Here is a 23,863-nt window from a genome sequence, read left to right as displayed (position 1 = left end):
TACAGTAGAGAGGGGATACATGAGTCTGGAGAGGTCAACAGAATCACATATGCCCAGCCAAGGATGGGCTCTTTCTTAAAGTCTCTTGAGAACTACTAAAAGTATATATGCAGAGATGTGGTATCTGCAGTTTTGTATTATAGAAAGAACAGCCTGGTGGCAAGGGAGTATGTGGATTAGAGGAAGCAAAACGGGAGGTGGAAAAATTCAGGAGTAATCTTTTGAAATAATCTAAGTGAAAAATAATAAAGATGGTGGCCACGGCAGTGGATATGGGGATAGAAAGAAAAGAGGTGGAAAAGACGTTTGAAATACAAGAAAGCATATGACTTGGGAACCGCATATGGGGGATGATAAAGTGGGAGAAGTTGAGGATGAAACTGTATGGATGACATTCAAAAGACAAGGAGCACCTGTTCATAGGAGGAACTTACCTGAAAAGGAGAACTGAGTTTTTAACACATGTTAGCTTGAGTGCTTGTAATATTTGTAAGACATCAAAGTGGTAGAGTAATTGGAAGAGATGACCTCAACCAAAAGAAATATAGCAAGTAAGAAGACAAGATGAGCCACAGATGAAACTGTGGGGAAATCAATATTTAAGAAACAGTAATCTGTAGAGCAGACACAATAATCTGGAGAAACAGTAATCTGTACGGGAGACTGAGAAGAAGCAATCAGAACAATCAGAATAACAACAGAGAGAGAGACCACAAAAGCCAGTGGAGACATGAGTTCAAGGAAGGAGGAAGTGGTAAGAGGTGCCAAATATTAGAAAGGTTCAAGAATAACTGGGACTTACTCTGTTAGCTGAACAGCATGAAATAGAGATGTTTATTTACTGATAACTTACCATACTCTGGGCACAGAGAGGGAGAATGTGTTTTGAGAAAGGGGGAGAGAAAGCAAGACAGTGAAAGAAATTCACATTTACACATGAGAAACTGAATCAGAAAGGGTAAGTAAATTTCCCCAATGTCACACAGCTAGAAAAGTAGCAAAGCAGAGATTCAAACTAAATTTGTTTGGATATAATCCATTTCTTTTGAGGTGTGGCTATGACTGCATTTTTATTGTTTTTTAGTTGATACATAATTGTACATATTTATGGGGTATATGTGATATTTTGATACATACATATAATGCGTAATGGTCAGCTCAGGATATTTTGGATATCCATCACCTCAAACATTTATCATTTCTTTGTGTTGTAAACATTTTAAATCTTCTAGCTATTTTGAAATATATAATAAAATATTATTAACTATTGTTACCCTACTGTGCTGTGGAATACTAGAACTTGTTTCTCCTATATAACTGTACTTTGGAATGCATTACCAACCTCTCTTCATTCCCCCCACAACTGACCCACACTTCCCAGACTCTAGTAACCATCATTCTACTCTCTACCTCCGTGAGATTCACTTTTTGGCTCTCATAAATGAGTGACAACATGAGATATGTGTCTTTCTGTGCCCAGCTTATTTCACTTAACATAATAGCCTCCAGTTCCCTCCATGTTGATGCAAATGACAGGATTGCACTCTTTTTATGGCTAAATAGTACTCCGTTGTGTATATATAACACATTTTCTTTATTTTTAACTTCTATAAATTAAAAAATATCAAACATCAAGGACAAAACAAAAACAAAACAAAAAAGTGCCCTTCTACCCCAATTTGAAATGTAACAACTATTTTGTCGTATTTACTAAAGATACAACCCAAATCCCCAGTCATCATTCTTCACTCTTCATTCCCAGAAGTAACCACCACTCAAAAATTGTATTATTCTCACTCTTCTGTATTTTTATGGCATCTGGATTTATTAACATACCAGAAGATATTATACAGTGCAGCTTTGAGTGTTTTGTATTTTAAGTTAAAATGTTGGCATTACTTTTTTTCTCTTGACATTATGTTTTACAGATATAGTCATATTGCTATCTGTACACCTGGTGTATTCATTTAATAACTGTATAGCATTCCATTAAATAAACACAAGTTTTTATGTTTTTTTATTCTGTGACAATGTACTATAGGGAAGTCAATATACACTACAGATTAGCAAGAGAGTACAATCAAAGAGGAGAGAATGATGTTAAATAGACAAGGACCTTGAAGTTAATAGTGCTAAATTTATTAGTTATTTGGTTAGCATGGACAATGTCCCTAAAGATGTAATAAAATAACACGTTCTGTGCACAGTTAATAAACCAGGTTGATTTCAGTCTTAAGCTGTGAAAGCAATTGGATATTAAATGAAAACACAATACTGTGATTCTAAAGCTTTGAGCACCAGCCTAGGGAATTTCACCTATTCTGTAGAGGTATTAGGGGAGCAGAGGTTGTTTCTGGGTAGAGGAATGATTGACAAGACAATGTTCAGCATAGCCAAGAAATCTTGAATTATTTTTAATGGATAATAAATATAGAAGATAGGTATTATTTCAATTTGGAAGACAGTCGCGTCATGGTGAAAAAGAGAAAAGGGATGAAAAAAGATGAGAAAAAAATGGATAAATCTAGCCTGAAGGCTAATTTGCATATTTATTTATTTGCTGCCTTTTATTTCTTTTATTAAAATGTTGACATTGTTTACTCAGTAAAACTTATTTGCTTGCAAGAAGTTAAACTTACTAGGGTTTATTTAAGAAGATCTTATTCTTATGAGAACGTGTCTTATTTCCAAGGAACAGAGTAGATTTATAGCCAAGGAAACCTTTGATTTGGAACTTGAAGTCTCCGTGTTTTTGGTCTATTAATCTTTAACAGATCCTCAGTCCAAATGCCTAGATGCTTAAATATCCATAAGTTGTACTTTTAGCCATAATGCTTCACTCTTTCCTTTTTAATTTGAAGGTTATACATTATTGCTTTACCAAAAGACAATGAAGCAAAATAGCCTAATAACATAAATCCAATAAACTATATCAGAGCAGAAATGGAGAGATAGCTTAGCTTCCAGTTAATTGGACCACAGTCTTATACTAGATCATCAGAAACTACTGTTTTTCAGCATTTTAAAACGTGCATCTTTAGTCTCCCCTGAAATTATCCTCTTTGCCAGTTCAAAATCTTTATGTCCATGTACAGTTATTTTTGAAATCGTAAGTCATATGTCTGTTCATCCCCTTTCCTATAAAGCTCATTATCTAAACATTGTCTCACACTTCAAAGGATCACCTGTTGATGTGAATGGATTTACCAATGGAACTCAGGCAAGAGATTCCAGGCTGTGAGCATTACTGTTTTTGTAAAGGGAAGGTAACTTTTATATATAGTTTGCCTGCCTTTGGACAGTCTTGTTTCTACCTTCTAAAATACGATAATTGAAAGCACAACATTCCTATGGCTTGCTGATAGATTGTGAGAAATAACAGCAAAATATATACAGCTGAGGAGATTGCATCAATACATCTCTGCACTGAAATTATGGCAGTGATTTGCCTAGAATTGGGGGCTATTAGATCAAAGATTGTCCTAAAGTTTAAAGTTACATTTAACCAAACACATGGACAATTTTTGTTAATAACATATTAGACCAGATTTACCAGTTGTTCTCTAAAATTTAATATACATTTTTTAACCATTTTAGGTTACAGAAAAAGCAGAAAGTATAGGGAGTTTTCATATAACATCCTCTTTCACGAGTTTCCTCTATTTTTAACATCTTGCGTTAGCATGGTACATTTGTAACAGTTGAGGAGCCAATACTGACATGTTATCGTTAACTAAAATCCATAGCTTACATTAGGGTTCCCTCTTTTTTGGGTGTAAGTTCTGTGGATTTTGACAAATGTATAAATGACGTGTCAATCATTACAGTATCATGCAGAATACTTTTACTGCCCTAAAAGTCTCCGTGTTCCGCCTGTTCATTTCTCCTCCCCTGTATTCCTGGCATCAACCAGCCACTTTGATGTCATATCAACTCTTATACCCTCATAACATGTTTTTATTGTCATCATTGTTTTGTTTTTGTTTTTCTGTTAATGACGTATGGCTGTGACAAGGTAATGAGACCAGCGGCTGTTGTTGAAGGACCTTTTTTCTTAATTCCTGGTTACTTATCCTTGAATTACGTGACAAGCTGATAAATCCAGTAACCATGGATTTTCCATTGTTTCAACCTACCAATACTTCTCTCAAGCTTGTATATCCAAGAAAATATAAAAAATAGTAGAGCAGAAAATCACAAGCTTCCATACTTATCCTACTCTCCTTGTGTCCCCATCCCCAGTTCTGGTGGCTTTCCAACTCAGTTAAGTCCCGTACTTAGTCAGTTGGTGACCACACAATGTGACATGTTTTATATCCAAGTCAGTCTCAGACTAGGTGAGTTTTTTATGTGGCAGATTACTGCTTAATTTATACTCAGACAAAAAGGAAAAAATTAAACATATAAACACCCTTTTTTTTTTTTTTCGAGAGTCTCATGCTGTTGCCCAGGCTAGAGCGCAGTGGCGTGATCTCAGCTCACTGCATCCTCTGCCTCCCGGGTTCCAGTGATTCTCCTGCCTCAGCCTCCTGAGTAACTGGGATTACAAGCACGTGCCACCACACCTGGCTAATTTGTATATTTTTAGTAGAGATGGGGTTTCGCCATATTGGCCAGGCTTGTCTCGAACTCCTGACCTCAGGTGATCTGCCCATCTCGACCTCCCAAAATGCTGGGATTACAGGCGTAAGCCACCGTGCCCAGCCTAAACCCATGTTTTAAATTAATGCAATGATTGTGTTAGCCTTTCAAATATTAAGACTGGCAAAATTGTTACAACTATGGAGTTTTCATTGATTCATCCTACTCACCATCTTTTCCTTTAACATCTGAACAAACCCCAACTCTGTTCACTGTTCTCCCTGTCAGTAGACCAATGGAACACAAGCAAACAGTAACACAAACAGACACTAACACAAGTTCATGCAGAATCAATAAAAATCAGTACAACAGAAGATAAGTCTGTGTTTTTTGATACGTACTATTAAACATGTGCCTTTTTAACAATTTATATAAAACCTAAAATATATGTATTTCTGATTTCTACCTGTAGTACTGAAGAAGTTACTTAATAACGTTGAATATAAAGGCCACTTTTACTTAACCACCTTCCATTCACTATTAACTGCTGTTTCCAAAGTATAAGCAAATCAGTCTCTGTGTACATAGTCAAGTGTATACAAGCGTCAGGCATAACAAACTCAAGATGAACATGACAGTTCAAAGATATTTGGGACAAAATTGTTGAAGCATTTTTACCCAGGGCTCTGTAGCTCTGACAATGAAAGAATATAGTTGCTCTTCCAGCTGCTATTCAGACAGAAAGCTTGGGCAAGAAGGGTCTGTATCTATGTTCTTCATAATACAATTACAAGTTTGAACTTTAGATAACATCAGCAGTTGGCATGTGGAAAACCAAAACCCTATTTTGGTATTTATCAAGATTATTAATGGAGTCAGGTTTCCCTTATTTGTTTCTTTAATGGGGTACAGAACATCCTGTTGGATAACCCGCTGAGTGACATGACGATGCTCTGAAGGAATGCATGAGAGCTTGTGGTACCTGCCTTGAAACATGGGTTTCACTAATGCTGGTGGCTCACACTTCCCATTGAACAAGACTAGAGATAGGAAGGCTATTTGAGGGACACAGCTATGGAACCATAGGTGCCACATGGTAAGCCAAATTTTCATTTGTTGTGTTGTTGTGAAAAACCTTATTAAAAGAGCTTCCAATGAGAGTACTTGATTAATAACACAGTTCATATCTATAGAAATAATTTGCCTTTCAAGAAAATCGTCATGTGCTACAGTTGAATTCACATTAATGTTATCATTCATTTTGAATGATCTGTGAAGTATTTTAAGAGAGATCTGAGGAAGTAAATCAATAAGTAGTTTAACATAAATCAAGGTGCAGTTAATTTTTTTCAATTAGAAATATATTACAAAGATTCTGTCATTTCCAACAACATGAAATAACCTGGAGGAAATTGTGCTGAGTGAAATAAGCCAGACACAGAAAGATGCGTATTACTGATCTCCCTTATATATGGAATCTAGAAAAGTAGAATTCGTAGATACAGAATAGAAGAGTGGTCACCACAGTCTTGGGGGTGGGGGACATGGGGAAATGTTAGAAGGTGACAACTTGCAGTTACAAGGTGAATATGCTCTGGAGACCTAACGTATAGTACAGCATAGTTACTCTACTCAATAGTATTCTCACTGCACCCCCCAACTCCCCGCCACACACAGTAACTCTTTGAGGTGTGGCTATGTTAATTAGCTTGATTTTGGTAATCATTTCACAGTGTATACATACACCAAAACATCACTTTGTATACCTTATATATGTACAATATTTATCAATCATACTTCAATAAAGCTGGAAAAATGCATGAATATTATATGTATGTATATGTATATACATATATATAAAAGATTATAGCAGATTATAGCTCTTTGAAAAAGAATAACATTTCAGCTCAGTTCTGACTAAGACCAAACAAAAGGTGATAGCATGTTTTAGTTCCTTAAATGTGGATTTGAGGAGTCAAGAAATCTCCAAGTGTAGGAAAACCTCCATGGCAAACAGTGTAGAATATGAGAGAATCACAAAAATAGCATGCACAAAATAGCCTGCTATGATGTTGAAAGTATAAGAGCTAGTAATTATTATTATTATTATTATTTTTATTATTATACTTTAAGTTTTAGGGTACATGTGCACAATGTGCAGGTTAGTTACATATGTATACATGTGCCATGCTGGTGCGCTGCACCCACTAACTTGTCATCTAGCATTAGGTATATCTCCCAATGCTATCCCTCCCCCCTCCCCCCACCCCACAACAGTCCTCAGAGTGTGATATTCCCCTTCCTGTGTCCATGTGATCTCATTGCTCAATTCCCACCTATAAGTGAGAATATGCGGTGTTTGGGTTTTTGTTCTTGCGATAGTTTACTGAGAATGATGATTTCCAATTTCATCCATGTCCCTACAAAGGACATGAACTCATCATTTTTTATGGCTGCATAGTATTCCATGGTGTATATGTGCCACATTTTCTTAATCCAGTCTATCATTGTTGGACATTTGGGTTGGTTCCAAGTCTTTGCTATCGTGAATAATGCCGCAGTAAACATACGTGTGCATGTGTCTTTATAGCAGCATGATTTATAGTCCTTTGGGTATATACGCAGTAATGGGATGGCTGGGTCAAATGGTATTTCTAGTTGTAGATCCCTGAGGAATAGCCACACTGACTTCCACAATGGTTGAACTAGTTTACAGTCCCACCAACAGTGTAAAAGTGTTCCTATTTCTCCACATCCTCTCCAGCACCTGTTGTTTCCTGACTTTTGAATGATTGCCATTCTAAGTGGTGTGAGATGGTATCTCATTGTGGTTTTGATTTGCATTTCTCTGATGACCAGTGATGGTGAGCATTTTTTCATGTGTTTTTTGGCTGCATAAATATCTTCTTTTGAGAAGTGTCTGTTCATGTCCTTTGCCCACTTTTTGATGGGGTCGTTTGTTTTTTTCTTGTAAATTTGTTTGAGTTCATTGTAGATTCTGGATATTAGCCCTTTGTCAGATGGGTAGGTTGTGAAAATTTTCTCCCATTTTGTAGGTTGCCTGTTCACTCTGATGGTAGTTTCTTTTGCTGTGCAGAAGCTCTTTAGTTTAATTAGATCCCATTTGTCAATTTTGTCTTTTGTTGCCATTGCTTTTGGTGTTTTAGACATGAAGTCCTTGCCCATGCCTATGTCCTGAATGGTAATGCCTAGGTTTTCTTCTAGGGTTTTTATGGTTTTAGGTCTAACGTTTAAGTCTTTAATCCATCTTGAATTGATTTTGGTATAAGGTGTAAGGAAGGGATCCAGTTTCAGCTTTCTACATATGGCTAGCCAGTTTTCCCAGCATCATTTATTAAATAGGGAATCCTTTCCCCATTGCTTGTTTTTGTCAGGTTTGTCAAAGATCAGATAGTTGTAGATATGCCGCGTTATTTCTGAGGGCTCTGTTCTGTTCCATTGATCTATATCTCTGTTTTGGTACCAGTACCATGCTGTTTTGGTTACTGTAGCCTTGTAGTATAGTTTGAAGTCAGGTAGTGTGATGCCTCCAGCTTTGTTCTTTTGGCTTAGGATTGACTTGGTGTTGCGGGCTCTTTTTTGGTTCCATATGAACTTTAAAGTAGTTTTTTCCAATTCTGTGAAGAAAGTCATTGGTAGCTTGATGGGGATGGCATTGAATCTGTAAATTACCTCGGGCAGTATGTCCATTTTCACAATATTGATTCTTCCTACCCATGAGCATGGAATGTTCTTCCATTTGTTTGTATCCTCTTTTGTTTCCTTGAGCAGTGGTTTGTAGTTCTCCTTGAAGAGGTCCTTCACATCCCTTGTAAGTTGGATTCCTAGGTATTTTATTCTCTTTGAAGCAATTGTGAATGGGAATTCACTCATGATTTGGCTCTCTGTTTGTCTGTTGTTGGTGTATAAGAGTGCTTGTGATTTTTGTACATTGATTTTGTATCCGGAGACTTTGCTGAAGTTGCTTATCAGCTTAAGGAGATTTTGGGCTGAGACAATGGGGTTTTCTAGATATACAATCATGTCATCTGCAAACAGGGACAATTTGACTTCCCCTTTTCCTAATTGAATACCCTTTATTTCCTTCTCCTGCCTAATTGCCCTGGCCAGAACTTCCAACACTATGTTGAAGAGGAGTGGTGAGAGAGGGCATCCCTGTCTTGTGCCAGTTTTCAAAGGGAATGCTTCCAGTTTTTGCCCATTCGGTATGATATTGGCTGTGGGTTTGTCATAGATAGCTCTTATTATTTTGAAATACGTCCCATCAATACCTAATTTATTGAGAGTTTTTAGCATGAAGGGTTGTTGAATTTTGTCAAAGGCTTTTTCTGCATCTATTGAGATAATCATGTGGTTTTTGTCTTTGGCTCTGTTTATATGCTGGATTACATTTATTGATTTGTGTATATTGAACCAGCCTTGCATCCCAGGGATGAAGCCCACTTGATCATGGTGGATAAGCTTTTTGATGTGCTGCTGGATTCGTTTTGCCAGTATTTTATTGAGGATTTTTGCATCAATGTTCATCAAGGATATTGGTCTAAAATTCTCTTTTTTTGTTGTGTCTCTGCCTGGCTTTCATATCAGAATGATGCTGGCCTCATAAAATGAGTTAGGGAGGATTCCCTCTTTTTCTATTGATTGGAATAGTTTCAGAAGGAATGGTACCAGTTCCTCCTTGTACCTCTGGTAGAATTCGGCTGTGAATCCATCTGGTCCTGGACTCTTTTTGGTTGGTAAGCTATTGATTATTGCCACAATTTCAGATCCTGTTATTGGTCTATTCAGAGATTCAACTTCTTCCTGGTTTAGTCTTGAGAGAGTGTATGTGTCGAGGAATTTATCCATTTCTTCTAGATTTTCTAGTTTATTTGCGTAGAGGTGTTTGTAGTATTCTCTGATGGTAGTTTGTGTTTCTGTGGGATCGGTGGTGATATCCCCTTTATCATTTTGTATTGCATCTATTGGATTCTTCTCTCTTTTTTTCTTTATTAGTCTTGCTAGCAGTCTATCAATTTTGTTGATCCTTTCAAAAAACCAGCTCCTGGATTCATTAATTTTTTGAAGGGTTTTTTGTGTCTCTATTTCCTTCCGTTCTGCTCTGATTTTAGTTATTTCTTGCCTTCTGCTAGCTTTTGAATGTGTTTGCTCTTGCTTTTCTAGTTCTTTTAATTGTGATGTTAGGGTGTCAATTTTGGATCTTTCCTGCTTTCTCTTGTGGGCATTTAGTGCTATAAATTTCCCTCTACACACTGCTTTGAATGTGTCCCAGAGATTCTGGTATGTTGTGTCTTTGTTCTCGGTGGTTTCAAAGAACATCTTTATTTCTGCCTTCATTTAGTTACGTACCCAGTAGTCATTCAGGAGCAGGTTGTTCAGTTTCCATGTAGTTGAGCAGTTTTGAGTGAGATTCTTAATCCTGAGTTCTAGTTTGATTGCACTGTGGTTTGAGAGATAGTTTGTTATAATTTCTGTTCTTTTACATTTGCTGAGGAGAGCTTTGCTTCCAAGTATGTGGTCAATTTTGGAATAGATGTGGTGTGGTGCTGAAAAAAATGTATATTCCGTTGATTTGGGGTGGAGAGTTCTGTAGATGTCTATTAGGTCCACTTGGTGCAGACCTGAGTTCAATTCCTGGGTATCCTTGTTGACTTTCTGTCTCGTTGATCTGTTTAATGTTGACAGTGGGGTGTTAAAGTCTCCCATTATTAATGTGTGGGAGTCTAAGTCTCTTTGTAGGTCACTCAGGACTTGCTTTATGAATCTTGGTGCTCCTGTATTGGGTGCATATATATTTAGGATAGTTAGCTCTTCTTGTTGAATTGATCCCTTTACCATTATGTAATGGCCTTTTTTGTCTCTTTTGATCTTTGTTGGTTTAAAGTCTGTTTTATCAGAGACTAGGATTACAACCCCTACCTTTTTTTGTTTTCTATTTGCTTGGTAGATTTTCCTCCATCCTTTTATTTTGAGCCTATGTGTGTCTCTGCACATGAGATGGGTTTCCTGAATACAGCACACTGATGGGTCTTGACTCTTTATCCAATTTGCCAGTCTGTGTCTTTTAATTGGAGAATTTAGTCCATTTACATTTAAAGTTAATATTTTTATATGTGAATTTGATCCTGTCATTATGATGTTAGCTGGTTATTTTGCTCATTAGTTGATGCAGTTTCTTCCTAGTCTCGATGGTCTTTACATTTTGGCATGATTTTGCAGAGGCTGGTACTGGTTGTTCCTTTCCATATTTAGCGCTTCCTTCAGGAGCTCTTTTAGGGCAGGCCTGGTGGTGACAAAATCTCTCAGCATTTGCTTGTCTGTAAAGTATTTTATTTCTCCTTCGCTTATGAAGCTTAGTTTGGCTGGATATGAAATTCTGGGTTGAAAATTCTTTTCTTTAAGAATGTTGAATATTGGCCCCCACTCTCTTCTGGCTTGTAGGGTTTCTGCCGAGACATCCGCTGTTAGTCTGATGGGCTTCCCTTTGAGGGTAACCCGACCTTTCTCTCTGGCTGCCCTTAACATTTTTTCCTTCATTTCAACTTTGGTGAATCTGACAATTATGTGTCTTGGAGTTGCTCTTCTCGAGGAGTATCTTTGTGGCATTCTCTGTATTTCCTGAATCTGAACGTTGGCCTGCCTTGCTAGCTTGGGGACGTTCTCCTGGATAATATCCTGCAGAGTGTTTTCCAACTTGGTTCCATTCTCCCCATCACTTTCAGGTACACCAATCAGACATAGATTTGGTCTTTTCACATAGTCCCATATTTCTTGGAGGCTTTGCTCATTTCTTTCTATTCTTTTTTCTCTAAACTTCCCTTCTCACTTCATTTCATTCATTTCATCTTCCATTGCTGATACCCTTTCTTCCAGTTGATCGCATCGGCTCCTGAGGCTTCTGCATTCTTCACGTAGTTCTCGAGCCTTGGTTTTCAGCTCCATCAGCTCCTTTAAGCACTTCTCTGTATTGGTTATTCTAGTTATACATTCTTCTAAATTTTTTTCAAAGTTTTCAACTTCTTTGCCTTTGGTTTGAATGTCCTCCTGTAGCTCAGAGTAATTTGATCGTCTGAAGCCTTCTTCTCTCAGCTCATCAAAGTCATTCTCCATCCAGCTTTGTTCCGTTGCTGGTGAGGAACTGTGTTCCTTTGGAGGAGGAGAGGCACTCTGCTTTTTAGAGTTTCCAGTTTTTCTGTTCTGTTTTTTCCCCATCTTTGTGGTTTTATCGACTTTTGGTCTTTGATGATGGTGATGTACAGATGGGTTTTTGGTGTGGATGTCCTTTCTGTTTGTTAGTTTTCCTTCTAACAGACAGGACCCTCAGCTGCAGGTCTGTTGGAATACCCTGCCATGTGAGGTGTCAGTGTGCCCCTGCTGGGGGGTGCCTCCCAGTTAGGCTGCTCGGGGGTCAGGGGTCAGGGAACCACTTGAGGAGGCAGTCTGCGGGTTCTCAGATCTCCAGCTGCGTGCTGGGAGAACCAGTGCTCTCTTCAAAGCTGTCAGACAGGGACATTTAAGTCTGCAGAAGTTACTGCTGTCTTTTTGTTTGTCTGTGCCCTGCCCCCAGAGGTGGAGCCTACAGAGGCAGGCAGGCCTCCTTGAGCTGTGGTGGGCTCCACCCAGTTGGAGCTTCCTGGCTGCTTTGTTTACCTAAGCAAGCCTGGGCAATGGCGGGCGCCCCTCCCCCAGCCTCGCTGCTGCCTTGCAGTTTGATCTCAGACTGCTGTGCTAGCAATCAGCCAGACTCAGTGGGCGTAGGACCCTCCGAGCCAGGTGCGGGATATAATCTCGTGGTGCGCCGTTTTTTAAGCCCGTCGGAAAAGTGCAGTATTCGGGTGGGAGTGACCCGATTTTCCAGGTGCTGTCCGTCACCCCTTTCTTTGACTAGGAAAGGGAACTCCCTGACCCCTTGCGCTTCCCACGTGAGGCAATGCCTCGCCCTGCTTCGGCTCGCGCACAGTGCACGCACCCACTGACCTGCGCCCACTGTCTGGCACTCCCTAGTGAGATGAACCTGGTACCTCACATGGAAATGCAGAAATCACCCGTCTTCTGCGTTGCTCACGCTGGGAGCTGTAGACTGGAGCTGTTCCTATTCGGCCATCTTGGCTCCTCCCCAAGAGCTGGTAATTATTACCCAATGTTTAGAATATAATGTAACAGAACATATTTGGAATACATTTATCTTTTAATATTTCAAAGGAGAGATAAATGCAAACTAAGATTTTATTTATCATTAAATTCATTGTTCTTTAGTTTGAAAAACACATATACTCATATTTTTGTCACGTGATTTTAACCAGCATAAAGCAATAGCTGCCAAACCAAAGTCAAGTGAAGCTGTGAAAATAATCAATGAAACAATTCTGATAAAAGCATCTTTATCCTTCATACAGGTTATAGGCAGGATTGTGGTTGTGTCTGTGTGTGTGTGTGGTGGGGTCGGTGGGGGGATAGGAAAGTTAGTTTATTCACATGATTCTCAACATAGATATACCTTGCAAATAATTGTGCAATTCCCTGCTTTGCTTTGCAGATGGAATGTCTTTGAATCAATGTCTTTTATAAATACACTATACAAAAAAACATAATTATAAACCTTTAAAGTATTTATGCACACTTTAATATTCAGAACTAGAAGAGAAATTTCTGTAAGGAGAAATGCTTTGGAGATTAAAACGTAAAGGAGATAACCAAATTTTACTAAACCTCTATCCATCATGACCACATTTCCTTTCATTCTAAAATAACAATATTTTGGAAATGTTGACCCCCTGCCCACCATTTTTGCCTGATAAGTTTTAAATGCCAAGAACTTGCTCCTCACTTTTGAAGCAGGGTGCTTTCTTTAGGAACCAATCTGTATCACATGCATTCTATTGGTTTGTATTTTATTACATATCATTCTATTACATTTTAAAATGCATTTCTGAGCCCATGTTATTGATTTCATGATTCATTAATGGGTTGCAAGCAGCAGTTGGAATAACACTGGCTTAGGTAATGGCAGTATAAATCACATGTTGGTAAAATGAAAGATGCCTTTCTACCAACACGGTATAATGGCCACTTGATGCCAACATGGCAGTGTGTTAGTTAAACCATATATCAATCAACACAGAAGCGACATAACCAAAATGTTTTTACCATAATTTATAGAAGAAGATTATGAGTTTCATGCAGCCAGGATTAATTGCATTGCTATTATAGAACTTAACATAAGTTGTATCATATTTGATGGAAGGATGCTAACAATCAAGAGGATATCAATTTTAAAAAGAATGATACTGTTTTGGATAAGTCCTGACTGTCTGCATTTTATCTAGAACAATATATGTTCATGATTAACCTAGAAAATAATGACAAAAATGCGCAATGAGTAGAGACTTGCCCTTGGAATTCCTAAAATTATTAGGAAGGTACAATGTTCTCCAAGAAATATTGATAAGTGAAAAAAACAAGGTTTACAATAGTGTGTAAGGGATGCTATCATCTGTGTAACAAAATGAGAAAAAACATATATGCAATTTTTTGGCAAGAAGATACCCTGAAAACATAAACCAAAAAGCCAAAAAAAAGAAACTTGCTGATGATACAGAACTTCTCTGACTGTACATTTTTCTCATGGTCTTAACTCTGATAATTACATACATGTTTGACGTTTTCAAAAGTAAGAACATAGAAGTACATAATATATGCAGGTTAAAGCAAATAACAGTTTATGTGAAGATTGTTAGAAGCCAAGGTTTTCATGGAAGTTATTAGTATGAAGTCAAAGTAGTACATTAAAATCCAGTAATGTTAATTGGATTTGGAAGTAACAGTATGAAATTTTTTCTCTAAAAATGTATGCAGGAATCTCTTGCTTAAGATCAGTAATCTATTCCCAAAAATAGATTTTGAGAGCACATTTCTGTTCTAAATGGGAATAATTATAGTGAATGGAAGGTAAACCAAAACATAGCTATTTCCTACAAAATAATTGATACCTAATAACGCCTGTAGGAAAGCGTAGAAAAGCGACAAACTATCTTGATAAAATCTAAAATGTATATTGTTTCCTAATCAGCAATTATTGCTGTTGCTAACATACAGTTGCTTTGTATCTAGTTACATGGACCGTGTATATGCTGTATGAGAAATTGTCACTTTGTGGTATAGCATAGCAAATAACACAGCAATCAAAAAGTTAAAAGCCAAAATTAAAATAAGTAAAAGACCCATAATAGACTGTTTTTCACCTTGCTAAAGGAGAAATGACTCTTGAAGAAACTCAAGAAGGGACAAAGAAAGGTCAAATCAGTCATTGCTATTTGCAGAAGGTGATGGGTGGATGGAGGACAAGGGGGCAATCTTCGACAAACTGTCATATGAAGAGGAATGAAGAGACCTTCCCCATGTCTGTGTCTAGTAGATGCTGTAGAGACTTGCTGGACAGGAAAGCTTTGGTAAATCTTCAGAAATGATGTTCAAGCTGAAGGAAGATGTTCAAGCTGCATTTTGTTTGCAAAATGCAGATTTGCTTGTTTTTCTGTTGAAAAATTCCTCTATGTGATGCTGTAAGAGTTACCAGGCTATTATTAAAAGAAAGATGTATTGTCACACTGAGTATGTCGCAAAACTTTCTTAGTAAATGGCCTGTCTGTTTATACTCAATGCACATGTTAAGATGGCTACATAGGATTCTTACTATGTTCTATCAATTTGGAATGTAACTCAACATTCTTCCAGCACATAAAGTTGTTTACAATATATAATGAGTGTGAAAGATATAAATAAATACTTCTATTTGATGTCTACACCAACATTAGATGAAAAAATGAGGTAGTGAGAAGTTGATATATATCCTGTAAATTAGGATATTTAAAACCAAAAATCCTTCTACTGGGTAAATATTAACTAGGAAAACATTCTACAGGATATACATGCATTTTTCTAGCTCTGCCCCCTGAAAAGGTCTAGTAGTAATGTGATCTGATGGCACTAAACACTTCTGATCTCAAATGATAGCCTCTAAAATGCTGTTTTCCAACAAAGAGAATTAGGGCTCCTGAAGAAATGGCTGATTCCAGGTGTGGAGGAGAAAATGAGCAAGCTGAGCTTGTGATATATGTTCACCCCAGAGAGGGCTCATGTCACGTGGGCACCAACAGAGAGGGGTCTCAGGTAGCAACAGTGGGGCCATTGGACCATCAAAGGAGCAATTAGGGTACTTGATTGAAGCCTGTAGGTTCATAATTTTTACTCTAAAACAAGGAAGGAAGGCGGGAAGAAAGGGGAAAGGAGAGGAAGGGAAGGAAGAAAGGGAGGGAGGGAGGGAAGGAAGTAAAGAGCTAGAATAACAATGAAACAAAATATCTTTGATAACTTTTTGGGGGAGTACAGAGTGGAAATTTTGCATTTCTGGAGGCTTTACAAGATGGGGATCTGTGCTTCAGAAATAAGTCAGTAAAGATACATTTACATAGATGTTTCCTCCAGTATTGCTTGGAAAAGCCAAAATCAAAGTGATGTAGATAGTTACCTAAGAGATGAATAAAATAAATAATGGTACATCTTTTGTATGGAATATTACATAGCCACTAAAAATAATGGAGCAGAACTCTACTCAATGACATATAAAAATGTCCATGATATATTGTATAATGGAAAAAAGAAATTTTAAAGCAAAAGGTTTTACCTTATTTATTTCACAAGCTAAAACCCTATATGATTATACAAACCAATGTGTTTGCCTTAAAAAGATAAAAGTCTGGTGTCCTCTATGACCATACCACAAACAGTGATCACCTCTGGAATTGGAATTTTATAGCAGTTGTGGGTAGAGAGAGTTTGGGAGAAAACATTCACATTTTATTTCATAATTCTTTTATTTTTAAAGCTTTTCTATAAGCATTATTTTGATACATATGTGAGCAGAGATGGTCCTTTCTAGGTACCAGTTACACCATTGCTAAACCTCGTCTGTTTCTTCCAAAGGTGTCAGGCAGCGAACAAGACCTGCCCCACCAATTACATGTGGAATAATCACATCTGCAGATGCCTGGCTCAGGAAGATTTTATGTTTTCCTCGGATGCTGGAGATGGTAAGCAGAATGATGCTTTAAAGACTAAATGCCAGGGGTCTATATTGTGATTAACATACTCTAATATTAAAACCACACATACAATATTCATCATTCTTCGAAATAAGTGACTAAAAAATAGTACATTTTCTACTTCACATTGGTATTATTTTGAACTCCTTTATAAAGGAACATACTCATGTTTGTACCCGATCCTTTGATGGAAAACATACAAAAGGAAGATGCTTTTAAAAGCTTTTGTTTCATGCCACACCCAGAACCAAGTAAGGTATAGTAAAGATTCTCTGACTGTTTGTCTAGACTCAAAAGATGGATTCCATGACATCTGTGGACCAAACAAGGAGCTGGATGAAGAGACCTGTCAGTGTGTCTGCAGAGCGGGGCTTCGGCCTGCCAGCTGTGGACCCCACAAAGAACTAGACAGAATCTCATGCCAGTGCGTCTGTAAAAACAAACTCTTCCCCAGCCAATGTGGGGCCAACCGAGAATTTGATGAAAACACATGCCAGTGTGTATGTAAAAGAACCTGCCCCAGAAATCAACCCCTAAATCCTGGAAAATGTGCCTGTGAATGTACAGAAAGTCCACAGAAATGCTTGTTAAAAGGAAAGAAGTTCCACCACCAAACATGCAGGTAAGAGATCCTCATGAAGAATATTAATTTATCTTACTAGAAATATGCTCTAAACCAAAAGCAGTTTTCTTAACCAAAGTAACAATTGCTTGTTAGAATGAGGCCAATACATTCTGAAAGACAAAAATCTTATATTTTTTTAACCAATGCTAAACTTGCATGAGACTGGATTTGCTTCCAAAAAAGCAAGACAGGAGCCTTGAGGATCAAAATTAGATCCAAGCTCAGAATATACTCTAAATTAGTGGTTCCTGTGGGATATTTTCAAAATACCTACAGGCAATCCACTTCACCCCCACCAAAAAGTATGATGCCTTCAGACATAATTTAGGACAGCTGTTCTAAATGCAGACAATTTTTATGCAAAACTTACAAACAAAGGACAGGAGAGTACCACTGGTATAGAATTATATCTGGAAATGAAAATACATAGCTAAGTATTTGATAGAATTACAGAAATAAATGAATATGTTGTTAAAGGTACCCAAGACTCATGTCTTAAACTTGGTTTTGCATTCTTCTGCATCAAGAAAAAAAAATGAAGTTATTCGACTCAAGCACATTCAGTGTTAATCCCGAAACCTCTTCCTCTTTAATCTCAGAGAATAAGGTGATCCTACTATTTAAGCCAGACCTGTGCGTTTGACATTTTCTCCACATTCCTTCAACATTGCTTCATGCCATTCCTTCTTTCTTCTGTAACTTGAACATCTTCAACTCTACTTTTTTTCCCCTCAGTTTATAAAAGTTCCCGAATTTCTTCTATTTTATTAGCCTCTTACTGTGAAGCTGAGCAAACTTTAGCAACCCAGGTCTGTCCTCTTCAAAGCTGCTCAAAAACGAGGCATTTGTTTTCACCTCTTTCATCTACCATGTATTCAACCAACTAAAACCTGGTTTATGGCCTACAGTGCTATGTTAAACCTCTGTTTAACATTTCATTGGCCTCATAGTTGCCAAATCCAATAGAGAATTTTGTCCTTAGGTAACCTGTCCTTTCCATGGCCTTTTTCTTTAAGCTCACCTCTTCTATGACATGACATTGTACTTTCCTAGTTGTCTACTTAATTTTCAGACCATTTGTTTTTAATCACTTTCACTGGATTCTCTTTTTACATCCATTCTTTACATATGGGTAGATAATGTTCTTTTTAACAGAAAAAAGCTTGTATTTCATTTATTTACTATCTTCACTAATGTTCATTATTATTTTTCCACAGTATATAACGAGTTCATCTTTTTATTCTCAAGAGTTTTGTGTCCTTATTTTAATGTATATTTTTGGTGGTTTTCCTAAAGTAATATTTTAGCTACTGGATAAAAAGGCTTTAGTGGATCTGGCTATCTCATTGATTATATTTTTCTTCCCTTATACTGCAAAGTACATCATAGGTATAATTTTATTTTGAGAAAGAACTATATTCCAATTTTACCTTTATATTCCTACTGTAATAACCAAGAGGACATTTCAAAAATGTATATGCTACTATTTTCAGAAGGATATAGATACTAAATCTTTTTAAGCCTTATTAAACTATGTTTTATATTGAATTCTTCTTGAGTGAGTTTAGTATACATTGAAAAATCTGAAATTCTTATGTCTGCATACCTACTTTTCTACAGAATTATATGAACGCAGACAATATTTCTATCATTGCATTTCTCCTAATACTATACATTCTTTCAAAAAGACTTTCTGTTTACTGCAACTCATCCTAGATTCATTTTTCTAAGTGTATAATTCCAAGCTTTGTGATATAAATTGGAGCAAAAGAGAAAATATCATATTTTGAAAATATATATTCTCCTCATTCTCTCTTAATATCTATTACAAAGTGCGGTAGGCAGAGTATATATTCTTTGGTTCATTGCCTTAATTAACAGCTTTTGTGGATCATTAAGTATCATATCCCTTTTTAGTAGAGGAATACCAGTAGTCATAACTATGAATTTGCATTTGCAAAGTTTAAGAAAAATTAACTAGGCATGCTTTCTTTTCTAGAGCCAAATAAATGAAATGTCAAAACCAAATTGTGTAGGGTTTTTTATAGCACACTTTTGATTTCCACCTCAGGTCATCTTGCACTTTTCCCTTTACACCTATTCCCACACATTAGGCATGCTCATACTCCAAAATGTTTTTCAAAGATAGCTCCAATTCTCACCAGGCATGGTGGCTCACACCTGTAATCCTAGCACTTTGGAAGGCCAAGGCAGGCAGATCACTTGAGGCCAGGAGTTCAAGACCAGCCCAGCCAACATGGCAAAACCCTGGCTCTATGAAAAATACAGAAACTTAGCCAGGCGTGGCCGCACACACCTGTAATCCCAGCTACTCGGGAGGCTGAGACACAAGAATGGCTTGAGCCCAGGAGGCGGAGGTTGCAGTAAGCCGAGATTGTCCCACTGCGCTCCAGCCTGGGCAACAGAACAAGACTCTGTCTCAAAAAACGAAGCCTCAATTCACTGGAGCAACAGGGCAGGAGACACACTGACCAACTGGTAATTTGTCCTCTCACCGCTACTAGAAACTGGAAGTCTAGAATGGGAGGAAGGGGACCCTCGCTGTTGAGTATTGTCCTTCTCACCTCCCTGCCCCAGAATGCCTCTGTTTCACCTGGAGCCAAGGTGGAAAGGAAGAGTTAGCCACCGTCATGCAGCCAGCTGCCAAGTAGAGACACAAGAGTGAGGGTGGGGCTGCTCACTGAGGACCACAGTTCTGCCAACATGGCTGGGTTTAATTGCCTGGAAGTCTGGGTCCCATACAAGTCCCAGACTCGTGTGAATTCTGCCATGCTTATGTGATCACAGTAAGTCAGCAGACCTTCAGTGTTCACTTTCAGAATTTCTGTTTTATGTTTCTTTCACCCATGAAGCAAAGAGCACTTCAAAGGAACTAATGCTTACAATACCTCATCCTTCCATTTGTTATATCAGCAAGCAATACTTTTATTTTAAGGCTTTTCCGTTCCTCTTAAATGTTGTAATTCTAAGCAGAAACAAACTTTTATAAACCTATGAACAATTTCATCATAAAATTAGTAATTTTATTCCAGTCTGAAATTTAAAAACACAGAAATACCTTGGTAGCATAATGAATCCATTGCCTTGATCTTTAACGTAAGTGTGTTCTTGTTTGTTCTCCTAGCTGTTACAGACGGCCATGTACGAACCGCCAGAAGGCTTGTGAGCCAGGATTTTCATATAGTGAAGAAGTGTGTCGTTGTGTCCCTTCATATTGGAAAAGACCACAAATGAGCTAAGACTGTACTGTTTTCCAGTTCATCGATTTTCTATTATGGAAAACTGTGTTGCCACAGTAAAACTGTCTGTGAACAGAGAGACCCTTGTGGGTCCATGCTAACAAAGACAAAAGTCTGTCTTTCCTGAACCATGTGGATAACTTTACAGAAATGGACTGGAGCTCATCTGCAAAAGGCCCCTTGTAAAGACTGGTTTTCTGCCAATGACCAAACAGCCAAGATTTTTATCTTGTGATTTCTTTAAAAGAATGACTATATAATTTATTTCCACTAAAAATATTGTTTCTGCATTCATTTTTATAGCAACAACAATTGGTAAAACTCACTGTGATCAATATTTTTATATCATGCAAAAATATGTTTAAAATAAAATGAAAATTGTATTATAAGCTGCTAAGTTCAGTCCATTATCATCTTACATGATGAACGAAAACTACTATCATGAAGACACTGATGTTTCTCTGCCCTTTTTTGTTCTCTAACCAGATGTCACATACGTATTACTATGATAAAAAGTATGATCCTGTGAAAGAGAGTGTCAGAGGACAACAGAATGCTATTGCTTCATCTCTTATATGTTTAATGATTATAAACATTTTAGTACATGATACTTTTGAATTTATGACCAAGTGAATCAATATGAAACATCTTGTAAGACAGACTACTTAGCATTGTGGTTAAAAGTCATTCAGTTCTCTGAGAACGTTCAGAATCTTACCTTGGTAGAAAAGCCTGCAGTATATATTAAAATGGCTTTAAAATATTTTCTCAAAAATAATCTTTTCTAAATATTTGACTTTTTCTGGCCAGCTAAAATACTTTTTGTGAGTGGAGGTGCTCCTATCCAATACATTTTTAAAAAAAAACTAAAAATAATATTTAAATACTCATGCATGTTTAAAAGGAAACATTTCAGCCACACAATTGAAGTGCTTGTTTCATTTTCAAAAAGGCATTACACTAAAATACCTTTATCTTTTTTTTTTTTCTTCAGACAGTGTTGCTCTGTTGCCCAGGCTGGAGTGCAGTGGCGTGATCTCAGCTCACTGCCCCTAACCTCTGCCTCGTGGATTCAAGTGATTCTCCTGCCTCAGCCTCCTGAGTAGCTGGGATTACAGGCACGTGCCGGCATACCTGGCTAATTTTTGTATTTTTAGTGCAGATGGGGTTTCACCATGTCGGCCAGTCTGATCACGAACTCCTGACCTCAAGTGATCCACAGACCTCGGCCTCCCAAAGTGCTAGGATTACAGGCATGAACCACCGTGCCCAGCCTAAAATACCTTTTACTAAAACAAAGATTTTGCCTGCATAAATAAAACCAAATAAGTGGTTTGTTCGTTGACAGAGAATTATATACTGGTATGTCATAACTACTGTATAAAAATAATTAGTCTTGAAAAGAGAAAATATTCCTCATAAGCATGTAAAGGTAGCACATTAATTTAACTAAAACATTTTTGTTTGTTTGAAACGGAATCTCGCTGTGTTGCCCAGGCTGGAGTGCAGTGGTGCGATCTCGGCTCACTGCAAGCTCCGCCTTCTGGGTTCAAGCCATTGTCCGGCCTCAGCCTCTCGAGTAGCTGGGACTACAGGAGCCCACTAAAACATTTTTAACTGGTATAGGTGACAAATCAGTATGATACAAAATATCAGTATCTATATATTTTGCTACAAAATAATGTTTTCTTTCAAACTGTTTGATTAGGAAGTCAGTGCCCTGAAAATATCCTGTTTTGAATACTAACTTTAAAAAATGGTTTTAATGCAATGGTTACTGAATTCCAGCTGTGTGCTCTGTACAGCATTATCATCTAGTTCATGAAGTAAAGTTGTTTATGTCCTGGAAAAGAAAAGGAAAGCAGTCTTTCAAAACACTCTCATTTACGAATTATAGACTATTTTTCTATTTTTTAGTAACAATGGCTCTGAAGCTTATCACCAGTCAACATATACATTGGGCATTCTACATACTGGCTAAGGTCTAGAAAGTTTTCAAACTTAAGAATAGTTTAAAAAAAAACTTTGAAAAGTAAATTTGACAATGGGTGATTACAAAACGAAAATTGAGATCAAAATAACCTCTTTTCATCTTACAGGGAATCACAATCCCTAGTGTATAAAATGCTCATCATCTTTGAAATTCAGCTAAGATTCATTTTTTCATCTTATTTGAGCCAAAAGGAATATAAATAAACGTTATGTAATCTGTTACTGTTGATCTGGCCAATCATTTTTACATTTGATATATTCATTAATTTTTAAGCTAAATTAGGAGTAAAATATATTCTAAGTTTCAGTAAGCACCCTGAGGCCATGTAAAGAATAGTAGAACCTGATACAATGACTGTCATACGTTATCAGGTTTGAAAACAAACTAAATCGTGTGCTAAACATTAGTTTTTTGGGGTAAACCAAAGAATGAAAACACGAAATCAAAACTAAAGCCTGAATCATGCCAGAAAAACTATTTAATCTTGTCCCTGGAGATGTAATAATTTTGACCAAAAGTGAGAGTATCGTAAACGAAGATAATATATTGCCAAAGATACTTGCAAACAATTTTATGTGGACCATAAAAATCCCTCTTCAACACATTATAATGAATGAGATGTTGTGTAGCCAGTGAAGAAAATGGACTAAAGATAAAGCTAAACAATTAATGAGATTAACAAATATGATGCAGCAAAAAAGCTAAAAACTACAGTGAGAATGTTCATAAACTTTGCAGGAAAGTCCTGAGACGCCAATTCAGTCAACCTAAGTGATAAAGTTAAGAAAACTCTGGAAGCTTGCAGCAGTTATTATCTCAAAACAGTTAATATATTCCAAATCTTAGAAAGTTTATAAACAGAATTTTATGTCCAGAAACCTAATAGCACATACTCCTCAAAAGTCCTTAAAAGACTCAAGGAAAAATTGTTTTGGTGAGCAGTTGTGTAAGAGTTAGCGTCCAGATTTTTTGGGGGAAAGCTTTTGACATTTACTAACTGCTTGGCTGAAACAGATTCCATTATTAGAATTTCTAAAAATAACCTTTGTTCTTTATATTCACACCACTCAAAACAAGTTTGAGTGGCAAATATAAGACTGAGACTGAATTCACTGACGTACCTAGAATGCACTTTAAAGAAAAGAGAAAAGGTCATGAACTTATCTCTAGGCACTAGGCTTTCTCAAGGGATACCCCGCTTATGAAGGAATTTTACTCAGTGGATGAGAGAGAAGAAACAGACACAACAGGTGAGAGAGTTCATATTACAGCAATTGTTTCATAC

General features: G+C 37.2%; 1 protein-coding gene and 1 long non-coding RNA gene across 2 annotated transcripts in view; one reads left to right on the top strand and one right to left on the bottom strand.

Moving 5' to 3' along the window:
• Positions 1-21,195, top strand: part of VEGFC (vascular endothelial growth factor C) — a 127,507-nt gene extending 106,312 nt beyond the window's left edge. Inside the window, exons 5-7 of the mRNA XM_031009899.3 lie at positions 16,582-16,688; positions 16,989-17,322; positions 20,471-21,195. Coding sequence (XP_030865759.3) covers positions 16,582-16,688; positions 16,989-17,322; positions 20,471-20,585 — 556 coding nt within the window. The 3' untranslated portion in view covers positions 20,586-21,195. The remainder of the gene's footprint in view (positions 1-16,581; positions 16,689-16,988; positions 17,323-20,470) is intronic.
• Positions 21,196-22,332: 1,137 nt separating this feature from the next.
• The window catches only part of LOC101140357 (uncharacterized), a 28,043-nt gene continuing 26,512 nt past the window's right edge, over positions 22,333-23,863 (bottom strand). Inside the window, exon 4 of the long non-coding RNA XR_002005523.3 lies at positions 22,333-22,428. This is a non-coding gene — a long non-coding RNA (uncharacterized lncRNA). The remainder of the gene's footprint in view (positions 22,429-23,863) is intronic.

Source organism: Gorilla gorilla, chromosome 3, assembly GCF_029281585.2.
Source record: "Gorilla gorilla gorilla isolate KB3781 chromosome 3, NHGRI_mGorGor1-v2.1_pri, whole genome shotgun sequence".
In the NCBI taxonomy this organism is placed as follows: domain Eukaryota; kingdom Metazoa; phylum Chordata; class Mammalia; order Primates; family Hominidae; genus Gorilla; species Gorilla gorilla.
The sequence above is the reverse complement of the archived record's forward strand: the minus strand, read 5'-3'. Positions and strand labels throughout refer to the sequence as shown.